The sequence below is a fragment of the Hermetia illucens genome, chromosome 5 (genome assembly GCF_905115235.1).
Source record: "Hermetia illucens chromosome 5, iHerIll2.2.curated.20191125, whole genome shotgun sequence".
Classification (NCBI taxonomy): domain Eukaryota; kingdom Metazoa; phylum Arthropoda; class Insecta; order Diptera; family Stratiomyidae; genus Hermetia; species Hermetia illucens.
This window is the reverse complement of record NC_051853.1, coordinates 79,161,822-79,179,774: the sequence shown is the minus strand read 5'-3', so window position 1 is coordinate 79,179,774 and position 17,953 is coordinate 79,161,822. Positions and strand designations below refer to the sequence as shown.

The window sequence follows — 17,953 nt, the reverse complement described above, 5'->3', positions numbered from 1 at the left end:
CTTTCAACCCCCGCGCTCCCCACCCTTCCAAGGAATATCAAAACTAAGATCGGCTTTGAAAAGTACTGATCGAGACCTTTAATTTGATATCCCACATGACTATATTTGATGAAAAAAAATGTTACACCCCCCTTTTGCATGTATGGGGACCCCCCCCCCTTAAATTCGACGTAAAAGGATGTAATTCACTGTATCCGTGAGCGTTCACAGTTCCCACCTTTCTACCAAATTTGGTGTCGATCGCTATAACCCTCTCCGAGAAAAATGCGTGTGACGGACAGACAGACAGACAGTAAACCGATTTTAAAAAGGTTTTGTGTTTACACAAAACCTTAAAAAGGGCTAGGGAGAATTAGATTCTTCTTGAATGGAATTTTAATATTTCACTAAAATTTCAATTATTCTCGTTAATTATGACGTCAGCATCTTATTTGTATTGCTTAGGATGCTGTTAATTAGCACGAAATTGATAAGTTTGAACTGCTATAACTTTCCCACTAATAGTTGGATTTCCATGAAACCTGGCATGTGTATGCGCGAGGCTGTCCTCTATGTCGGTGCAAAATTTAATACACTTAGGATGAACTTAAGGGGTGTTTTTTAGTCTATTTCTAAAAGTTGATAATACACTATTAGTAAATTTTTTGAGCAGATACCGGAATGGACATCTCTCGAAGATTATATTTCACATAAGTGTTTTACACAAAACCTTAAAAAGGGCTGCAGATAAATAGATTCTTCATAAATGTGACTTTAATATTCCACGCGAATGTCAATTATTCCGGGTAATTATGACGTCAGCATCTGATTTGCATGGCTTTGGAAGCAGTAAACTCGCGCGAAATTGCTAGGTTTGAACTGCTATAACTTTGGCGTTAATTGCCTGATTTCCATGAAATTTAGCGCGTATATACAAAATATTGTCCCCTATGCTGGTACAAAATCCAGAAGTGCTAGGATGAATTTAAGGGAGGTTTTTCAGTAAATTTCTAAAAAGTAGTAATATACTATTAGTAAGTTTATTTGAGCAGATATCGGAATGGGACATATTTTGAGGCCTAGATTTTATCTAGGCGCACCATCCTTATTTTTTTCGGATTTTTAGGTTGGGTAGTTTCCGAAAATGAGTCCTGTCTCACTTCAAGTGCGTACATTTTGACTCTTTACTCACGCACTTTGCAATTTATGCCAAAACCAATGTCAGTTTCGGAAAGTACAAATCGGGACCTTTCATTTGATACCCTACACAACTATATCCGGTGAAAAAAAATTTTGAATCCCCCTTTTGCATGTGTGGGGAGCCCCCCTTTAAACTCCACCTAAATTTATGCCACTCGCTGTATGCGTGGGATTTCATAGTTCCCCTCTGTCCACCCAATTTCGTTCGGATCGGTTTAGCCGTTTTGGAGAAAAATACGTGTGACAGACAGACAGACATTGAATCGATTTTAATAAGGTTTTGTTTTACACAAAACCTTAAAAAGCAGTTAGTGATTTCTTGATAACACGGTCTGTTGTGTTTAAAGGGAGAAGGGGAGCTTTGCAGGTGGCGTCTGCATACCGCACTGTCCCTGGACCGGCTGTAATGGTGATCGCGGGAGTGATTCCCATTGCCCTTCTTGCTAAGCAGCGCGAAGTCATACACAAGCGCAAGGGAGGCCAAGCCAAGGAAGGTGATTTCTTGTGAAGAACGGCATCTTACCTTAAATGAGTGGCCGCTCTCTCGGCAAAATGAGGCAGAGAGAGATGGACGGCGCGGCTGACTGGGAACTTTGGTGCGTGACTCGAGACGAGATAGAGCTCGAAAAGTGGAGGGGCGGATGGCTGTATATTCCCTGAACTATCAGTTCCCTTCTTCCTCTCCCCTCCAGGTGATACAAGGAATTCCCTGATTTCAAAGCTTTCCAAGGTAGGAAAGCTTGCGGGCTAGCCCGAAGTAATGTGGCAAACGGTTCCAGGCTAGCTGTCTGACGACAAGGAGGTGTTAAGTTGAGAATCCCTTGCCGTACCGAGTCCAACACTCTCTATGTAAACCCATTCACCTTCACTACCCAAAAATTTAGTAATTCGGAGTACCGCCTAGAGGTAATATCATTTTTTTTTTTATTTGAGCAGCTCCCTCCTCTTGATGAGCTCGGCCTGCATTTTTCGTGCATCTGTATGTGCAGATGAAGAGGAGTTAACCACAGGAGCTATTTAGGGATGCCGATGGGCATGTCCTCATTACCTCATTGATACTCAGGCAAGCCAGTCTTTGAAGTTTGTGAAACTCCCTGTCCCTGTTGTACCCCATTGGTAATCATAGGCCTTCCTATTGTAGTATATATTCAGTGCGACATTTTCGGGGTGCATTCCCATTTTTTCCTTGCTATGGAACGACAAGTGATCAGAGCGCTTGTAACTTTCCGACAAGTGTTTTCAGCACGCATCTTATACAAGAATTTTTGGTCTAGTTTATTTGATCTCTTTTTCTCCTTTCACTTCCGTGCCGTAACCTAATGGTTATCAGGTGATTAAGCTTACATTTCCTAGTCAATGGTACTATGGTATTTTTGGTTGGATTGATGCGCAGCCCCGTTTCCTGCACCAGGCACTAGTAACTTCTAGCCCAGTTCGGATTTTATCATATAGGGTATTCTCATATTTGCCCCTACAGATTAAAACAATGTCGCCTGCATAACCCTGGACTTGTATTCCAGTATTTGTTAGCTATCCTAGGGGTTCATGCACTACCATATTTCACATAAGCGGTGGTAGTTTGATTAGTATTCATGACAACAGAATTTGTACCTGTTGGCACTTCTATTTGCGTACTCTCTACCATTCTGTCCACCCAGAAAGCCAGGGTGTTTCCCTCTTCCTTGCAGATTATGGCATCTTGTATCTCTATGTGGGATGTACTATCTTACAATCCTTTGACGTTCAAAAATGTTCACTGGGCTATTTCTTTTTTTTTATGTTATCCCGTAATATATCCGCGGATACAGGGTTGGCATTAATGTATGGGATTATGCACGGGAACGTTAGGGAGAAAAGGATCCTTTTCAAACACTTTCGGAATAAAGATCACTTTTGCTCCTATTCATGCCCTTGGTATATATATATGGCTATGATGCTCTTTGCCACCATTAGAAGAGACTCTAAGATGATTTTTAGGCCTTTCTTGAGTAGTGGTGGGAAAATGTCATCAATTCCGGGTGATTTCAGTGGTTAAAAGTTTGTCATCTCAGCATCTTACCTACTTCTTTTGCTAGTTTCCAGTTCTTCTTTTTCCACCTTCTCCCTGTTCTTAGGTGCAAGGCAGAATGCTGTTGCCTTCCGCCGTGGGAAAGGACCCCGAGAAATGAGTTCTGAGAAGCAGGTGCACAGCATCCTCTTCATTCCCGGAAAATATCCCACCTTCCCAATTCACAAAGGTAGAATACATTGTCTTGTCTTTGGCTACAACTTTATATATCCTGGATGCTTCTCTGGTTTATTGTATCCCTTCACAGAATTCCCTTTAACTGTTTCGTTTTGCCCCCCTGATCGCGTTACTATACGTCGTCAATCTCTTTTGTGTCACTGGCAGTCCCCGATTGGTTTCGCCCGGTTGAAGACTTTTTGCATCTATATTTATCATTCTGGTTACGTTTCTGTTCCACCAGGGTAGATCCTTTGATGACTTGACTGTCTTAACCGCGCAGCTGTTTTCATATACGTCAATGACGATTCTGCTGAAGCATTTCACCATTGTTTCTAGCTCTATTTCGATCTTGCAGTCACCACCCAATTGTAGATGGACCACGTTGCCACTCAGGTGATTTATCTAGTCCCAGTCTGTTCTCATTGAATTCCTTATTATTTTTTCTATATACTTCTGAGTTGCCCTCAATGCCGAATCTGCTGCCGATAGAGGGTTTATCCGACACCCTCCAATTCTCAACCAGCCCTCTCATCAGAGTATTTCCTAGAGTTATGTCTAGTTCCTCTTGTCTTGTACTGGTTAAAAATGTTGGCGTGTTCCCTATGCATATATATGCATATATATTTCTAATTAATTGCTAGGAATAAATTCAAGAAGGTGGTTAGTTTTACTGTCTCCTCAGACTTCGTGATGGGCGTTGGGATTGGAGCAAAGGAGAAGTGGTTACCAGTCTAGTGACTAGCTTCCGTGGTATCGGAATTCCGTCTCCAGGAAAGTAGCCCTCCCCCCGGCTTCCAGTGGGACTTGGAGAGCCATAAGATCTTCGGCCAGAAACTCTGAAAGTCATATATATTTTAAATTATGTGCAAGAATAATAGAAGCTCTTGGTTTTTCGCAAGATGAGTCCCAAATTACCTGCTTCTCCCTTGTGGACCACCCAGGGCTCTTGAGTCAGCACCATTTCAATGCTTTCGTTGGAGATCGCCCTACAATTACTCCAGAGCCAGCTCTTGCAGGTTATCTAAGTGCTGGTCATTGGTTCGTTAGTGTTAGGAGTTCTTTCCCACTGTCGGAGTATCACCCTCTTCTTTCGACATGGCGGTTTCCTGTAAGTCGCTATACACCCTAAGTCCTAGAAGATCCAGATCTAGTTCTTGATCCTCTGCTAGAAGCTTCTATGACTTTCAAGATTCCTTCGGTGGCTTCGGTATTTTTTTCACCCGATGTCTCCTCTTTAATCCGTATAGATGAGGATGATCCAGCCCGGAAAGTCTATAAGGGCAATATCTATGGTAGAAAAAGAAGACGAGGAGGCAGACCCTGCCTGCAATGGAGGGATGGCGTAGGTCAGGACACCAGCCAGCTTTTAGGGACATCGAATTGGTGGACCTCGGCGCAAAATCGGGATGTTTGGAGTTCCTTATTAAGGCAGGCCTAGACTGGATACCGGATTTCCGTAGGTATGTTGCCAAATCTATAGTTGGTATGGCAATTATAATGTTACGAAAAAGTTTCGGTGACAGATTACAAAGCGGACATAGTCTCAAAAAATACTCAGTGACCAAGCGTAACTCTGCCGGACCCCGCTTTGGACCTAAAGGATTTCTGAGAGTTTACTTCAATATATCACGTGATAATTTCCGCAATCCTATTTTACTCTAATAATAGATATTAATTTTACTAGAATGCGTCCCTTGAGTAGAGTATTCCAGATATACTTCTTGTTCAGATTATCGAAAGCTTTTTCGCCATCAATGAAGATTATATGGAGCGGTGATCTAAACTACGCACACAACTCTGCAGTGATCCGAAGGGTGTTAATAAGTCGGTACAGGAAGATTCCGAGCGGAAACTAGCTTGATCTGTATCGATAAAATTTTCCAGATTCCGAGATAATTTTAGCTAATGTGTTTCGCATATTATATTGTCATTTATGAAATACACAGAACCTTTTATAAATGAAGTACTAAATTCCTGGTTTCATAAATGATGTACTAAACTTCTAGTCTAGATATCACACAGTGCAGCAATTATAGAGGTGATACCTAGTTGCTGAATACTATCTATAAGATATTCTCCGCTATCTTGCTAGGCCAAATAGCACCATACGGTCAGAACATCATCGGCCCACACCAAAGAGGCTCCAGGCAAACCAGTGACAGATCAGATTTTCTCTCTGCGGCAAGAGATGGAAAAACCGTTGGAACATGGCTATCAGTTACACCATCTTTTCATCGACTTTAAGCCCGCGTATGAGAGCATAGCCAGGGTAAAAGATAAGAAAATTGGGTATCCCGACGAAATTAATAAGACTAATTAGGTTGACCGTGACCAATGTGTGACACCAGATAAAAACAGGATCACTCTCAAGACCATTCAACATCAACAACGGTCTAAGCCAAGGGAATACCCTATCATGCGTCCTCGTCAACCTGGTCCTGGAGAATGAAGATGTCAATGCAAGAGGCAACATCCTTTTCAAGTCCACCCAACTACTGACCTACACTGACGATATTGATATTATGGGAAGAATAACCCGAGATGTGCAGTCTACCTTCATCCAGATCAAGCAGGCTGCACATTAATAAAGGCAAACAAACTACATCTAATCACATTGGTCAAACGAAAACAATAAAAGAGAAGAGACTACAACTTTGAGTCCGTTGAAAATTTCTTCTATCTAGGTTCGAACATCACAACCTATAACAGCTATGACGATGAAATCCGCGCACGGTTGTTGTCAGCCAACAGAGCCTATTTCAGCTTACAAAGACTTTTCGGCTCGAAACGTCTCACCATAGGGTCAAAGCTCTTACTGTACAAGACAATGATCTTGCCAATCCTCATGTTTTCCTCGGAGACCTGGGTTCTTAGCAAGAAAAATTGCAAGAAGAATTTAACGATGAAATCTAAGTGCAATACTACACCCGCCCGGTTGTGGAAAAATCCGGTTCAAAAGGTTGTGGTGCGCAGGTCAGTTAATCCGTATGGATGATGAGGATCCAGGCCTGAAAGTCTATAAGGGTAATAGAGAGAGGGTAGAAAAAGAAGACGTGGCAGATCCTGCCTTAGATGGAGCGATGGCGTAGGTCAGGAAGCTAGACAGCTTTTAGGGATATCGAATTGGTACTAAGGGAGGCCTAGATCGAATACCGGTTATTGGGCTGTTGCTGATGATGATGAACTCCCGGTTTTGGACTTGTGTCTTTACCTTTGGCGCACAAATATAAAGTTCTTGGCAATTTGTTCATCTCTAGTCCAAGAAAGATATTTACCCCTTCTATTGGTTCAAGCATGGTTCAAATTAAACAAATTCGCGATTCCCTTTGCGAACTTAAAAAGACACAAACTTTATAATGAATCATAATCAAGGTTGTGGCCAGAAAGTCAGGAAAGTGGTTTCCGTTCAGTGGCGTCCGCATTTAATGGATAAAATAATTATTTGCTTAGAATCTATTGAAAGTTACTTATAAAAGCCTCATCGGTATCATCAGCATACTGTCATGAAACTGAATAAACACTAGCGTTTCGTGAAACTATTACATATATATTCAAACTTCATAATTTATTCTGTATAAATTTGTTTGCCCTTTATATATCAACCAAAAAGTCTATTGCATATTTTGCTGTAGAATGAGCAAAGATCGTGGTTGTTAAAGAGACTATCCACAAGCTTTAGGTTTGCCTCAGTGCACATAACCTTGAATAGATAAAAATATTAAATTAAAAGCATGCACTCAGTATGATAACATAATACTCACAAATTGCAAAACATAGTCCCAATAACTATTATATTTGTTACTATTCTCGTTATTCCCGAATCCGCCTAATATCGTGTACTTCTTTTTTCCTAATTGAATACCATGTTTTTGGCCAGGAAGCAAATGACCGTCACACATTTCTCCGCAATGGTGATCACTGCTCCAGTAACCGCTACCACTGGTTTCGCTCCCAACATTGTCCCACCCGCCATCACTGCCCCTGTTTGTACCGCTAACGCCGCCACCACTTCCACTGATACCATTGCCACCACCTCTCCCACTGCCCCCAATACCTCCAGAGTAGGAACCGCTGCCATGGTTTCCAGAGCTTCCGTTCCTCCCATTCGGTTTTCCTCCGCCGCTACCACTGCTACTACTACCCCAATCTCCACCAGAAGATGAACCACCCCCACTGCCATTGCCTCCAGAAGTTCCACTTCCTTCACTGAAGTTTCCTACGGTGCTCCCACCGCTTCCACTCCCATTATCATCACCACCTCCACCATTGCCCCCATTTGCACCGCTATTTCCACCAGAGGATGAACCACCACCGCTGCCATGGCTTCCCGAATTCTGGGTTCCTCCACTGCTACCACTCCTATCACCATTTCCACCCATACCAGTGTGACCACTTCTACCACTATCTCCGTCTTGACCAGAAGATGAACCACCACCGCTGCCATGACCTCCAGAAGTTCCGCTTCCTCCACTGAAGTTTCCTTTGCCGCTACCACCGCTTCCGCTGCCATTTTCGTTACCATTTCCACCACTGCCCCCATTTGTACTACCATCGCCGCTATTACCACCAGAGAGTGAACCACCACCGCTGCCATGGGGTCCAGAACTATTGTTTCCTCCACTACCACCACCACTTCCACCTATACCATTATCAGCACTGCTCCAACCTCCACTAGAAGATGAACCACCACCGGTGCCATGACCTCCGCTTCTGTTCCCATTATCGTCACCACCTCCACCACTGCCTCCATTTGCATTGCCATTGCCGCTATTACCACTAGAAGATGAACCACCACCGCTGCCATGGTTTCCCGTATTCTCGTTTCCTCCACTGCTACCACCGCTTCCACCCATACCATTGCCACCACTTTTACCACTACCCCCGTCTTTACCAGAAGATGAACCACCACCGCTGCCATGGAGTCTAGAACTCTCGTTTCCTCCACTACCACCACCATTTCCACCTATACCATTGTCACCACTGCTCCAGCTTCCACTAGAAGATGACCCTCCACCGGTGCCATAGTCTCCGCTTCTGCTCCCATTATCGTCACCACCTCCACCACTGCCCCCATTTGCATCGCCACTGCCGCTATTACCACCAGAAGATGAACCACCACCGCTGGCATGGCTTCCCGAATTCTCATTTCCTCCACTGCTACCACCGCTATCACCGCTTCCACCCATACCATTGCCACCACTTTTACCACTACCCCCGTTTTCACCAGATGATGAACCACCACCGCTGCCATGGCCTCCAGAAGTTCCGCTTCCTCCACTGAAGTTTCCTTCGCCGCTACCGCCGCTTCCGCTCCTATTTTCGTTGCCATTTCCACCACTGCCCCCATTTGCACTGCCATCGCCGCTATTACCACCAGAGGGTGAACCACCACCGCTGCCATGGGGTCCAGAACTATTGTTTCCTCCACTACCACCACCACTTCCACCTATACCATTGTCACCACTGCTCCAACCTCCACTAGAAGATGATCCACCACCGGTACCAAGACCTCCGTTTCTGCTCCCATTACCGTCACTACCTCCACCACTGCCCCCATTTGCACCGCCATTGCCGCTATTATCACCAGAGGATGAACCACCACCGCTGGCATGGCTTCCCGAATTTTCGTTGCCTCCACTGCTACCACCGCTATCACCAATTCTACCACTACCTCCGTCTTCACCAGAAGATGAACCACCACCACTGCCATGACCTCCAGTAGTACCACCATTGTCGTCAACACTTCCGCCACGACCCCCATTTGCACTGCCATCGCCGCTATTACCAACCGAGGATGAACCACCATCGCTACCATGGCTTCCACCCCCACTAGTTCCTTCATTTCTGCCACCACCAGCGCCACCACCGAATCCAAAGCCACCGCCGAATCCAAATCCACCTCCGACAACACCACCGGCTCCGAAGCCACCACCACCTCCAATACCTCCATCACCAGCTCCCACTCCAGCTCCAAAGCCAACTCCAACTCCAACTCTACTTCCACTTCCTCCTCCGCTTGTTCCTTCTCCTTTACCATCTCCACCTCTGTCTGCACCTCCACTTCCACCTGGACCTGTACTTGGACCTGCACCTGCACCTCCACCTGCACCTGCATCTCCACCTGCACCTGCACCTGCACCTCCACCTCCACCTCCACCTCCACCTCCACCTCCACCTCCACCTCCACCTCCACCTCCACCTCCACCTCCAACTCCACCTTCACCTCCTTCTCCACCTCCACCTCCACCTCCACCTCCACCTCCACCTCCACCTCCACCTCCACCTCCACCTCCACCTCCACCTCCACCTACATCACCACTACTACCACCACCACTATTTCCGCCAGTTAGCCAATGTGCTACACCCTCCAGACTAGTGGAGACATTACTGGTTTTCTCAGCAATCCACGACTTGTTCCCACTTTTACTTGCTTTGCTTCCACTGCCACTGGACAGATTAGACCCTGCATCGTTCGAGCCTTTGCCGCCGTTTGAACCGAAATGCACCTCTGCATCTATTCCGGTTTCCAATTTGTCAATACCACCTCCAACAGCTATGCTGCCACCATGAGGACCCAAGGAAGCCTTTAGTCCTAAATTAATGTCGGCCCCGCCACTTTTATCACTTGTGGAACTATCAATCGCTTTAGCTTCTGCCAAAGAGTCGCTGCTTAAATGTAGCAAAAACAGAGTTCCCAGAAAAACTCTGGGAAATCGCAGCATTTCCACTGCACACGATGGCCTGAGATCGAGAAGTATCTTAATTTAACGCTTGAATGAGAGGACGTAACAGTGATTGGCTGTATTTATATACTTTGTTACGAAATAGTTTATGATGATTGGGTTTATTGCTAGGACAATTGCCGCCATAAATTATAATTATTACGGCGGAATAATAAAGCAATTATCAGTCAATATAACGCATAGTTTAAGGGTTGACCTGGCAGTTAAAAAAAAACAGATTCACAACCTTTGAAAAGGTTGTCTTCTAATCTGCTTAGATACGTTGTTTAAACAACACAGTTCCACCTGCTTTGCATTTTCCAAGAAAAATATAGAATCTGCAAAGAGCTGCTCCAGCATATCTTGTTTTTGGGCTCTCAGAGATTCAACAACTCCGTTTTTCTTGTGACCTTCTACTCAGTTTTATATGAGACAACACCTGTCTGGTATGGAGAAGCTTTATTTCTCACGGGCAAGGAACCATAAGTATGTCAATCTCTATACTATATGTGGTCTGCCGTTTCAAAAAAAACTGACCCCTATGGAAATATTTCGTCACATGAGGCAGACCTGAGCAGCAACTGGATCCTCAACTTCCATCCGCACCTCTTCCAAGCAAATTTTTAGTCTTCCAGATTAGGCGAAACACACGTTGAAAGTTCAGCAGCAATTTTTTTCGTCATATAGCAACCCAGCTGAAATCACATTATGCTCTGTTTTATCTCGACCCTGTTCGAACTTTTTATAGCCAACATCATAAGACCCGCCCATATACCAAATCCAATTAAATTATTCCCACTAGAACCACCCCGACTCTTTCCATGCCACGTGAAACCACCATAAGGTATTATATCACGGGGCGGAGTCACGTAAACACGGTTTTCTTGTCTCCTCTGCCTTTCGCAGTTTACTCTGGATAAATGCAAACATGGAGTCCGCCTGGCATGCTAGCATTCGTCGCACTAGATTCTCTGGTACCAGCACTTTTCCTAGAGTCTCCTTTGGGTTCCTCCTTTTTCCCGCAAATCTTGGAGAGTGAAAGAATAAATGCTCTGGGTCCTCTAGGACACCTGGCAGTCAGTACGATCGGGTGAAGTACCCAATGTAAATCTCTACAGGTACTGGCAATATTCTTCATGTCCCGTGCGAAACTGGATAAGATCATAATTAATCTCACCATATTTCTCCAACCACTTCTTCATGGCAGGAATGGGCTTGTGGGTCCACCATCCCCTTCCTGAGCGTTTCAACGCTGCCATCTATGTACAGATCTCACCTTTTCGGTTTTCTTTGTCTCCGATAAAGGAGAAATGCACCTGACGTTATACATGTTCGTCATCTCATCTGCCAGAATATTAATGGACGTCATTTCTGAGGTGACAAATGCGGCATCATTTGAGACAGAGCGGACTCTTAGGGCTGCTCTTCTGTAGGCTGCATTCAGTTTGGTAGCGTTAAATGTGATCTGAAATGCCTTTCTCCAAACTGGAGCTGCATAGACCAAGATCAAGCTTACCACGCTAGCTATAAGGGATCTGGAAGCATACCGCAGTACTCCCAAGTTTGGCTTATTCTTGCCAGGCCATACTAGCAGTGGATGCTTTGTCGCAAACATACTGCACGTGTTGCTTCTATCGGAGCCCCGCATCTATTATCAATCGCAAGTATTTAATGGGAGATTTGGAGGTAATGATATGATTACTAATTCGAATCCAGACATAATTTCTTTTACGGTGCTTGGTGATGAGTACCGTTTCCGTTTTTTCCTCCGTAAGTGCTAGACCAGAACTCTCTAGTCAACCCTTAAGAGCATTGACTGCTTGGCATGTATATAACCCAGTATCTTAGAGATGTTTCGCAGCTACAACCTTTGCTAACATATATCTTTGAGGTAGTCCATCAGCGTGGCTTCTTCCGGAACTGGAAGATTAAGAACATCGCTGTACTATGCGTACTACCACGCACTCTAATCTCGGGGCCAACAGGTGCATACAGCCCTCAGCCGAGAGATTGGAATCTGGCATGCAAAGTAGTATCACTGGAGCGAGTGAAATGGGCATTTAACTCGTTCCACAGATATAAGTCTGCAGGTCCGGATGGCATCATTCCTGCGCTAGTAATAGAAGGAATGGATGCCCTGGGTCGACACATTCGGAATATATATCGGGCATGCCTAGCACACGCTTATATTCCAATTAGATGGCGGGATGTGAAGGTGTTGTTCATTCCCAAACCAGGAAAACCCACCTACACAGACGCAAAAAGCTTTCGACCGATCAGCCTAACGTCCTTTCTGCTAAAAGGACTAGAAAGATTAGTAGATCGGTTCATAAGGGATACACACATTCCTAAATGGCCACTTCACCATAGGCAACACGCCTACCAGAAAGGCAAATCCACGGAGACAGCACTCCATGAACTTACGGCAAAAATTGAAAAGGCGATGTCCGATAAAGAATACGCTTTAGGCGCATTCATGGACATCGAAGGTGCCTTCAATTATGCCTCATTTGCGGCAATTTGTGATGCGGCAAGACAGCATGGAATCGAACCGCTGCTAATCAGTTGGATCCTTCACATGCTAGAGTGGAGAAAAATCCACATATCGGTCGGCCAGAAGTCTATTGAAGCAGGATCCCCTTAGCAGGGGCGGAAATCCAGCTGGCACAAACAGTCAAGTACTTAGGAGTACATTTCGACTCCAAGTTAACGTGGAAGCATCATATCCAGGAACAATACCAGAAATCCTGCAGATTGCTCTGGTGCTGTAGGAATGCGATAGGTAAGACCTGGGGACTTTCACCTAAACGGATATATTGGATGTATACATCCATAATAAAACCCATTTTGATGTATGCATGCATCGTCTGGTGGCCAAGACTGAACTTTGCTAACAGCAGGAAGCTGCTAACGCAGATTCAGAGACTTGGTTGCCTAAGTATTACTGGAGCAATGAGTACTACGCCGACTGCGGCACTTGAAGCCATCCTAAATTTACCCCCCATCCACTTGGAGGTGAAACGGAAAGCAGCAAACGACGCATATAGGCTCGATACCATTGGGGCGTGGAAAGGCGGCCAATCCAACGGGCATGCGTCTATATGGAAATTCCTTGAAAAACATCCGGTAGCCCTGATGCCGACCGATCATATGGTTTCCAGATTCGTCTTTGAAAAGACATACACTGTCGTAATCACCGAAAGAGAAGAATGGTCGACAAGTGGCCATGAGTCTTTTCAGATTACAGACCTAATAATCTTCACCGACGGGTCAGTCACGGAGGATGGATCGGGTGCAGGCGTGTTCTCGGAGAATCCGATTATAGAACTGGCCCGACCCCTCGGAAAAATGACGACCATATTCCAGGCGGAGATATATGCCATTTCATTGGCAGCAGAAGAATGTCTGCGACAAAAATGGAGGGGTCGCACCATTCGAATCTGTTCCGACAGTCGGGCAGCATTATCGGCACTAGATGGCAACAACATATCAAGCCAGTTGGTGTGGAGTTGTCGTCAGGTGCTGCTGAAACTTGGCCGACTGAACGAAACATTCCTAATGTGGGTGCCGGGGCACTCTAACATCGCCGGTAATGAGGGGGCTGATAGACTGGCTCGCCGAGGGTCTGGATCCACAATGGTGGGCCCAGAACCAGCTCTTGGAATCCGACCATCTACTGTCAAGTCTACTCTGAAAGGTGAAATTGCAAGGATTCACGCAACCGAGTGGAGAAATTTGGACTCTTGCCGGCAAGCGAAAATCCTTGTAAAGGAGCCTAGGGCCACTAGAGCGGCATTTTTGTTGTCCCTTAAGAAGTGGGACATGAAAACCCTAGTAGGGCTTTTGACGGGACACTGCCCCTTAAACTACCATATGGAAAAGATTGGGGTAGTGGTTTCGGCTGTGTGCAGCCAATGTGAGGAGGAGGAGGAAACTGCCCTGCACTTTTTATGCAGCTGCCCGGCATCCTCAGATCTCAGACGAAGACACCTTGGCAAGGTTTTCTTCAATGAAGAATCTGCACACTCTCTGCCTCTTGAGAATGTTCTCAGATTCGCTAAAGCCTGCGAACACCGTAGGCAGGAAGCCATTGAATAGGCAACTTACGGGGATAGTACAATGGGCCTAATAATGGCCTGAGTGCTCGGAGCTGCGGCTCCCCCCATTTAACTAAACTAACTAACTAACTACCACGCAACATTTACGGAAACTACCCTTCCCATGATTTGCATTTTTGACCATGGCAGTAACCAATTTGATGGCATCAACGATCTGCGCAGTTTATCGCAAACCTTTCAGAAATTTATCCACTCTGTGTTACGGAACCTTCACTTCTGTTGCGTATATTTGGATGATGTCCTGGTCGCGTATTCCTCTGGCTCAACATTCTGAGCACCTCCAGTGCACTTTTCAGTTTCTTCTTAAGGCCTCTAAATCGCAGATGAGATTCCGTGCCACCTTCATAAACCCTGAAGTCATCCAACTAGACCCTGTCAAGGTACAATCGATTTCAAGTTTTCCGAGAAGGTTCTTGGGCATGTTAAACTTCTACCGCCGTCTCTTACCCAAGGCCCAATTGATCCTTAATACTGACCGAAGAACAAAGAGTTCCATCTGATTGCATGGTCCCAGAGGCATCAAATAACAGCTGGGAGAAGCTAAATTTTGGCATTCCCTCAGCAATATGTACTCCTAACCGTATTTGTCGATGGCTCAGACATTGATATAGGTACTGCGATTCACCAAAATGTGAACCAAATTTGGCATCTGAGCCTTATCAGCCCGTACACTACCGATATTCAATACGTGTTTGGAAAAGATCATGCAGTTTCTGACTCTTTGTCACTTGCTGTAGAGGGCAAGATCATCGTCACCGTCGATTTTCCGGCAACTAATGAGGCACAGGAGGGTCGTATTGTTCTTCAGAGCCTAAGAACCAAATTCAAATCCTTATGAGGATGACGGTTAAGATTCCAAAAAGTGTGAAAATGGAGGGGTATCTGCTTTCTCCCCGCCGTCGCAATTCAAATCCTTATGAGGATGACGGTTAAGATTCCAAAAAGTGTGAAAATGGAGGGGTATCTGCTTTCTCCCCGCCGTCGCAACGGTAATAGTTCAAAAAAATCTTAGAACGCATCAAAGAACATCTTGAAAGCTTAATCGAAACAGAGGGGGGCCTGTTTCCTCTCCGGATCCTTCTGTATCGATCACATCAACACCCTGTGAATCAGTTTTGAACAGTGTGCGGAATTTAGATTTTCGCTGTACCTTCTCTTCATCGATTTCGAGAAAGCTTTCAATAGCGTAGGCAGGGAGTGTGCTCTACGTAGGATGGACATCCCGGAGAAACTAATAGCTATTATCAGAGCGACATACAATAGCGCAAAATGTCACGTACTGCACCGAGGTAAAATCTCGGGGGGATTTTGAAATTCAAAGTGGGGTCCGCCTGGGCTGTATTCTGTCACCGATATTATTTCTTCTTGTTATCGGTGACGTTCTTCATGCTGCCTGTCCTGAACATGGAGGAATTCACTGGAGAATGACACTTTTCTTCAAACACCTCGACTACGCTTTTGAGATTGCTCACCCGATCATGGACCTTGACTATATGGCTCTGAATTTGGAAAGAGAGGAAGGTGGAGTTGAACTGAACATAAACACCAACAAAACCAAGGTTGTCGGTCTGACGGCTCATCACATTCTACCTATCTGCGTTAATGGGCAGAGCATCGAAAGCATCGATCAGTTTGTATATCTAGGAAGTGTGGTTTCTGCCGATGGTGGTACCGAACTAAATGTTGCCCAACGCATTAACAGCGCTAGATTCACTTTCGCTGTTTTATCTAAAATCTGAAAATGCAGTTATCTCAACAATAAGATCAAGTTGAGATTGTTCTTTGCTAGTGTTGTTTCTGTGTTGCTATATGGAAGTAGCAAATGGAAAGTGAACTCCACTGTTACTCAAAAGCTCCAAGCTTTCATCAATACCTGTCTGCGTCGCATCATCGGAGTACGCTGGCCTGACACTATCTCAAGCTAAGAACTGGGTCGGCGCACAGACCCGCCATTTGTATGCGATGTGATAGGAAGACGGAAGTGGCAGTGGGCAGTTAACGCATTAAAGAAGGGCGACAATTTCATTGCGGGCTAAGCCATGCTCCACTGCACTCTCCCAAGATGGCCGATGAGTGAGTCTCCCCAAGAGCACTTAGCGAAGAACAGTAGAGGAGGAGTGCGAACATCTCGGGAAGTCGTGCGAGGAGCTGAAATGCATTTCATGTAACCGCGAGCGATGGCGCGTACATGTGATTGACGTGCTATTCCACACCAAGGGGTGAAAGGCAACAATATATTCAAGCCTTCCTCAATACTTGTCTCCGATGTGGAATTGGGGTACTCTGGGCTGATACAATTTCGAACGAAAAGTTTTGGCGGTGTATGCGCCGGACACACGTAGGTGTGTTGAGGAAAAGACGTAAGTGGCAGTTCCTAGTAATACTCACCGGAAAACAGTGAAAGGAGATTGCCAACTTCTCGGGAAGAAGTAGGTTTGTTATAACGGAACTATACCTGGTGTTTTTTAGTTCAGTTTGTTTTGTCTCTAACTTGACCTTCTAATCTGTCACCAGTTTCCCTTACGGTTTCAGACGGTTTATAGTTGCATTATCTTTGCTCATGAACGTTTTACAAATATCGTAACGAATTCATTTGTAAAAAAAGTCGTAATTACAGTCATTGCCTAAACAACTTTATTAAGTTCACTTATGATAAACGCATAAAAGCTGGGGTTTATTGTTGAATCAGGTTTCATTCATGTTCACGCCGTCGGTATAAAAGTCTGAATATTTCAGTGGTTTCGTTATATTATTTCACCCATAGCGAGAAGATTGTTTTTTTTTTGGAGCAGGGTAGGTGAATTCGTATACACACAGGGTGCTGAACTCCGGCAACAGTAAGCCGTCGGACTACTAACTAAATGTTTCCCCGCCATTAGAAAACTAGCCTGGAACCGTTTGACACATTACTTCGAGCTAGCCCTCCCGCTCTCCCGGCTTTGGGAGCCTTCAAATCAGGGAGTTGTTAGTTCCGGCACCCCTTTGCCATCCGGTCCCTCCACCGTTCCAGTTCAATTTTTTTCACAACAAGAAAAGCCCGAACATAATGTATAATACGACTCCATCTAGTCGTTCCTCAGCATCTCTCTGACGATGTTGTTTGGAGAAAGGTCCCCTGTGTCTGTATGAAGCTGCTGACGAAACCAGTCCCACTTTTCACAAGACAAAACGATGTCATCGGCGTCATTCGTTTCTTCATTGCAGAACACACAATGAGGAGATTGTATCTTCCCAATCTTGTACAGGTAAGATAGAAAATCTCTATGCTCACTTAAAAGTTGAGTAAGGAAGCAATCAATCTCACTATGCGTTCGATTCAGCCACGAATCTAAATTGTCGATGAGCTACGCCGTCCATCTGCCTGTTGCCACTGGATAAGTGTGCGTTTTTCACGGGAAACCACCTCTCGTAAATCTTAGCCCTTCCGGCTGTAGATAACTTTACGTTCCTTAGCAAAGAGGCCAACGGTAATCACTTCCGCGATCATAATCACGAACGATCTTGAAACAGACGCCACTCGCAAAGCTCCCCGTTCCTGCACTTGAGCAACGCGCATATGATGCACCTCCTTTGTGCCATAGAGCAGAACGAACTGTATTACTCCCATAAGAAGACGTCTTAACTCAAGGCCAAGACTTTAGCTTCAGCCTTGTCAACAGGATTGAATCAGCCAGGGAAGTGGACTTACTGCCCAATGAAGAGCAGAA

General features: G+C 45.1%; 1 protein-coding gene across 1 annotated transcript; it reads right to left on the bottom strand.

The window, feature by feature from the left end:
* Positions 1 to 6,952: 6,952 nt before the first annotated feature.
* On the bottom strand, positions 6,953 to 10,128 carry LOC119658137 (uncharacterized PE-PGRS family protein PE_PGRS54-like). Its single transcript, XM_038065406.1, has 3 exons — positions 9,492 to 10,128; positions 7,168 to 9,350; positions 6,953 to 7,106 (listed from the first exon to the last, which is right to left on the bottom strand). Exons 1-3 carry the CDS (start codon positions 10,126 to 10,128, stop codon positions 7,005 to 7,007), a joined length of 2,922 nt encoding a protein of 973 aa, XP_037921334.1. The 3' UTR covers positions 6,953 to 7,004.
* Between the last annotated feature and the right edge of the window lie 7,825 nt (positions 10,129 to 17,953).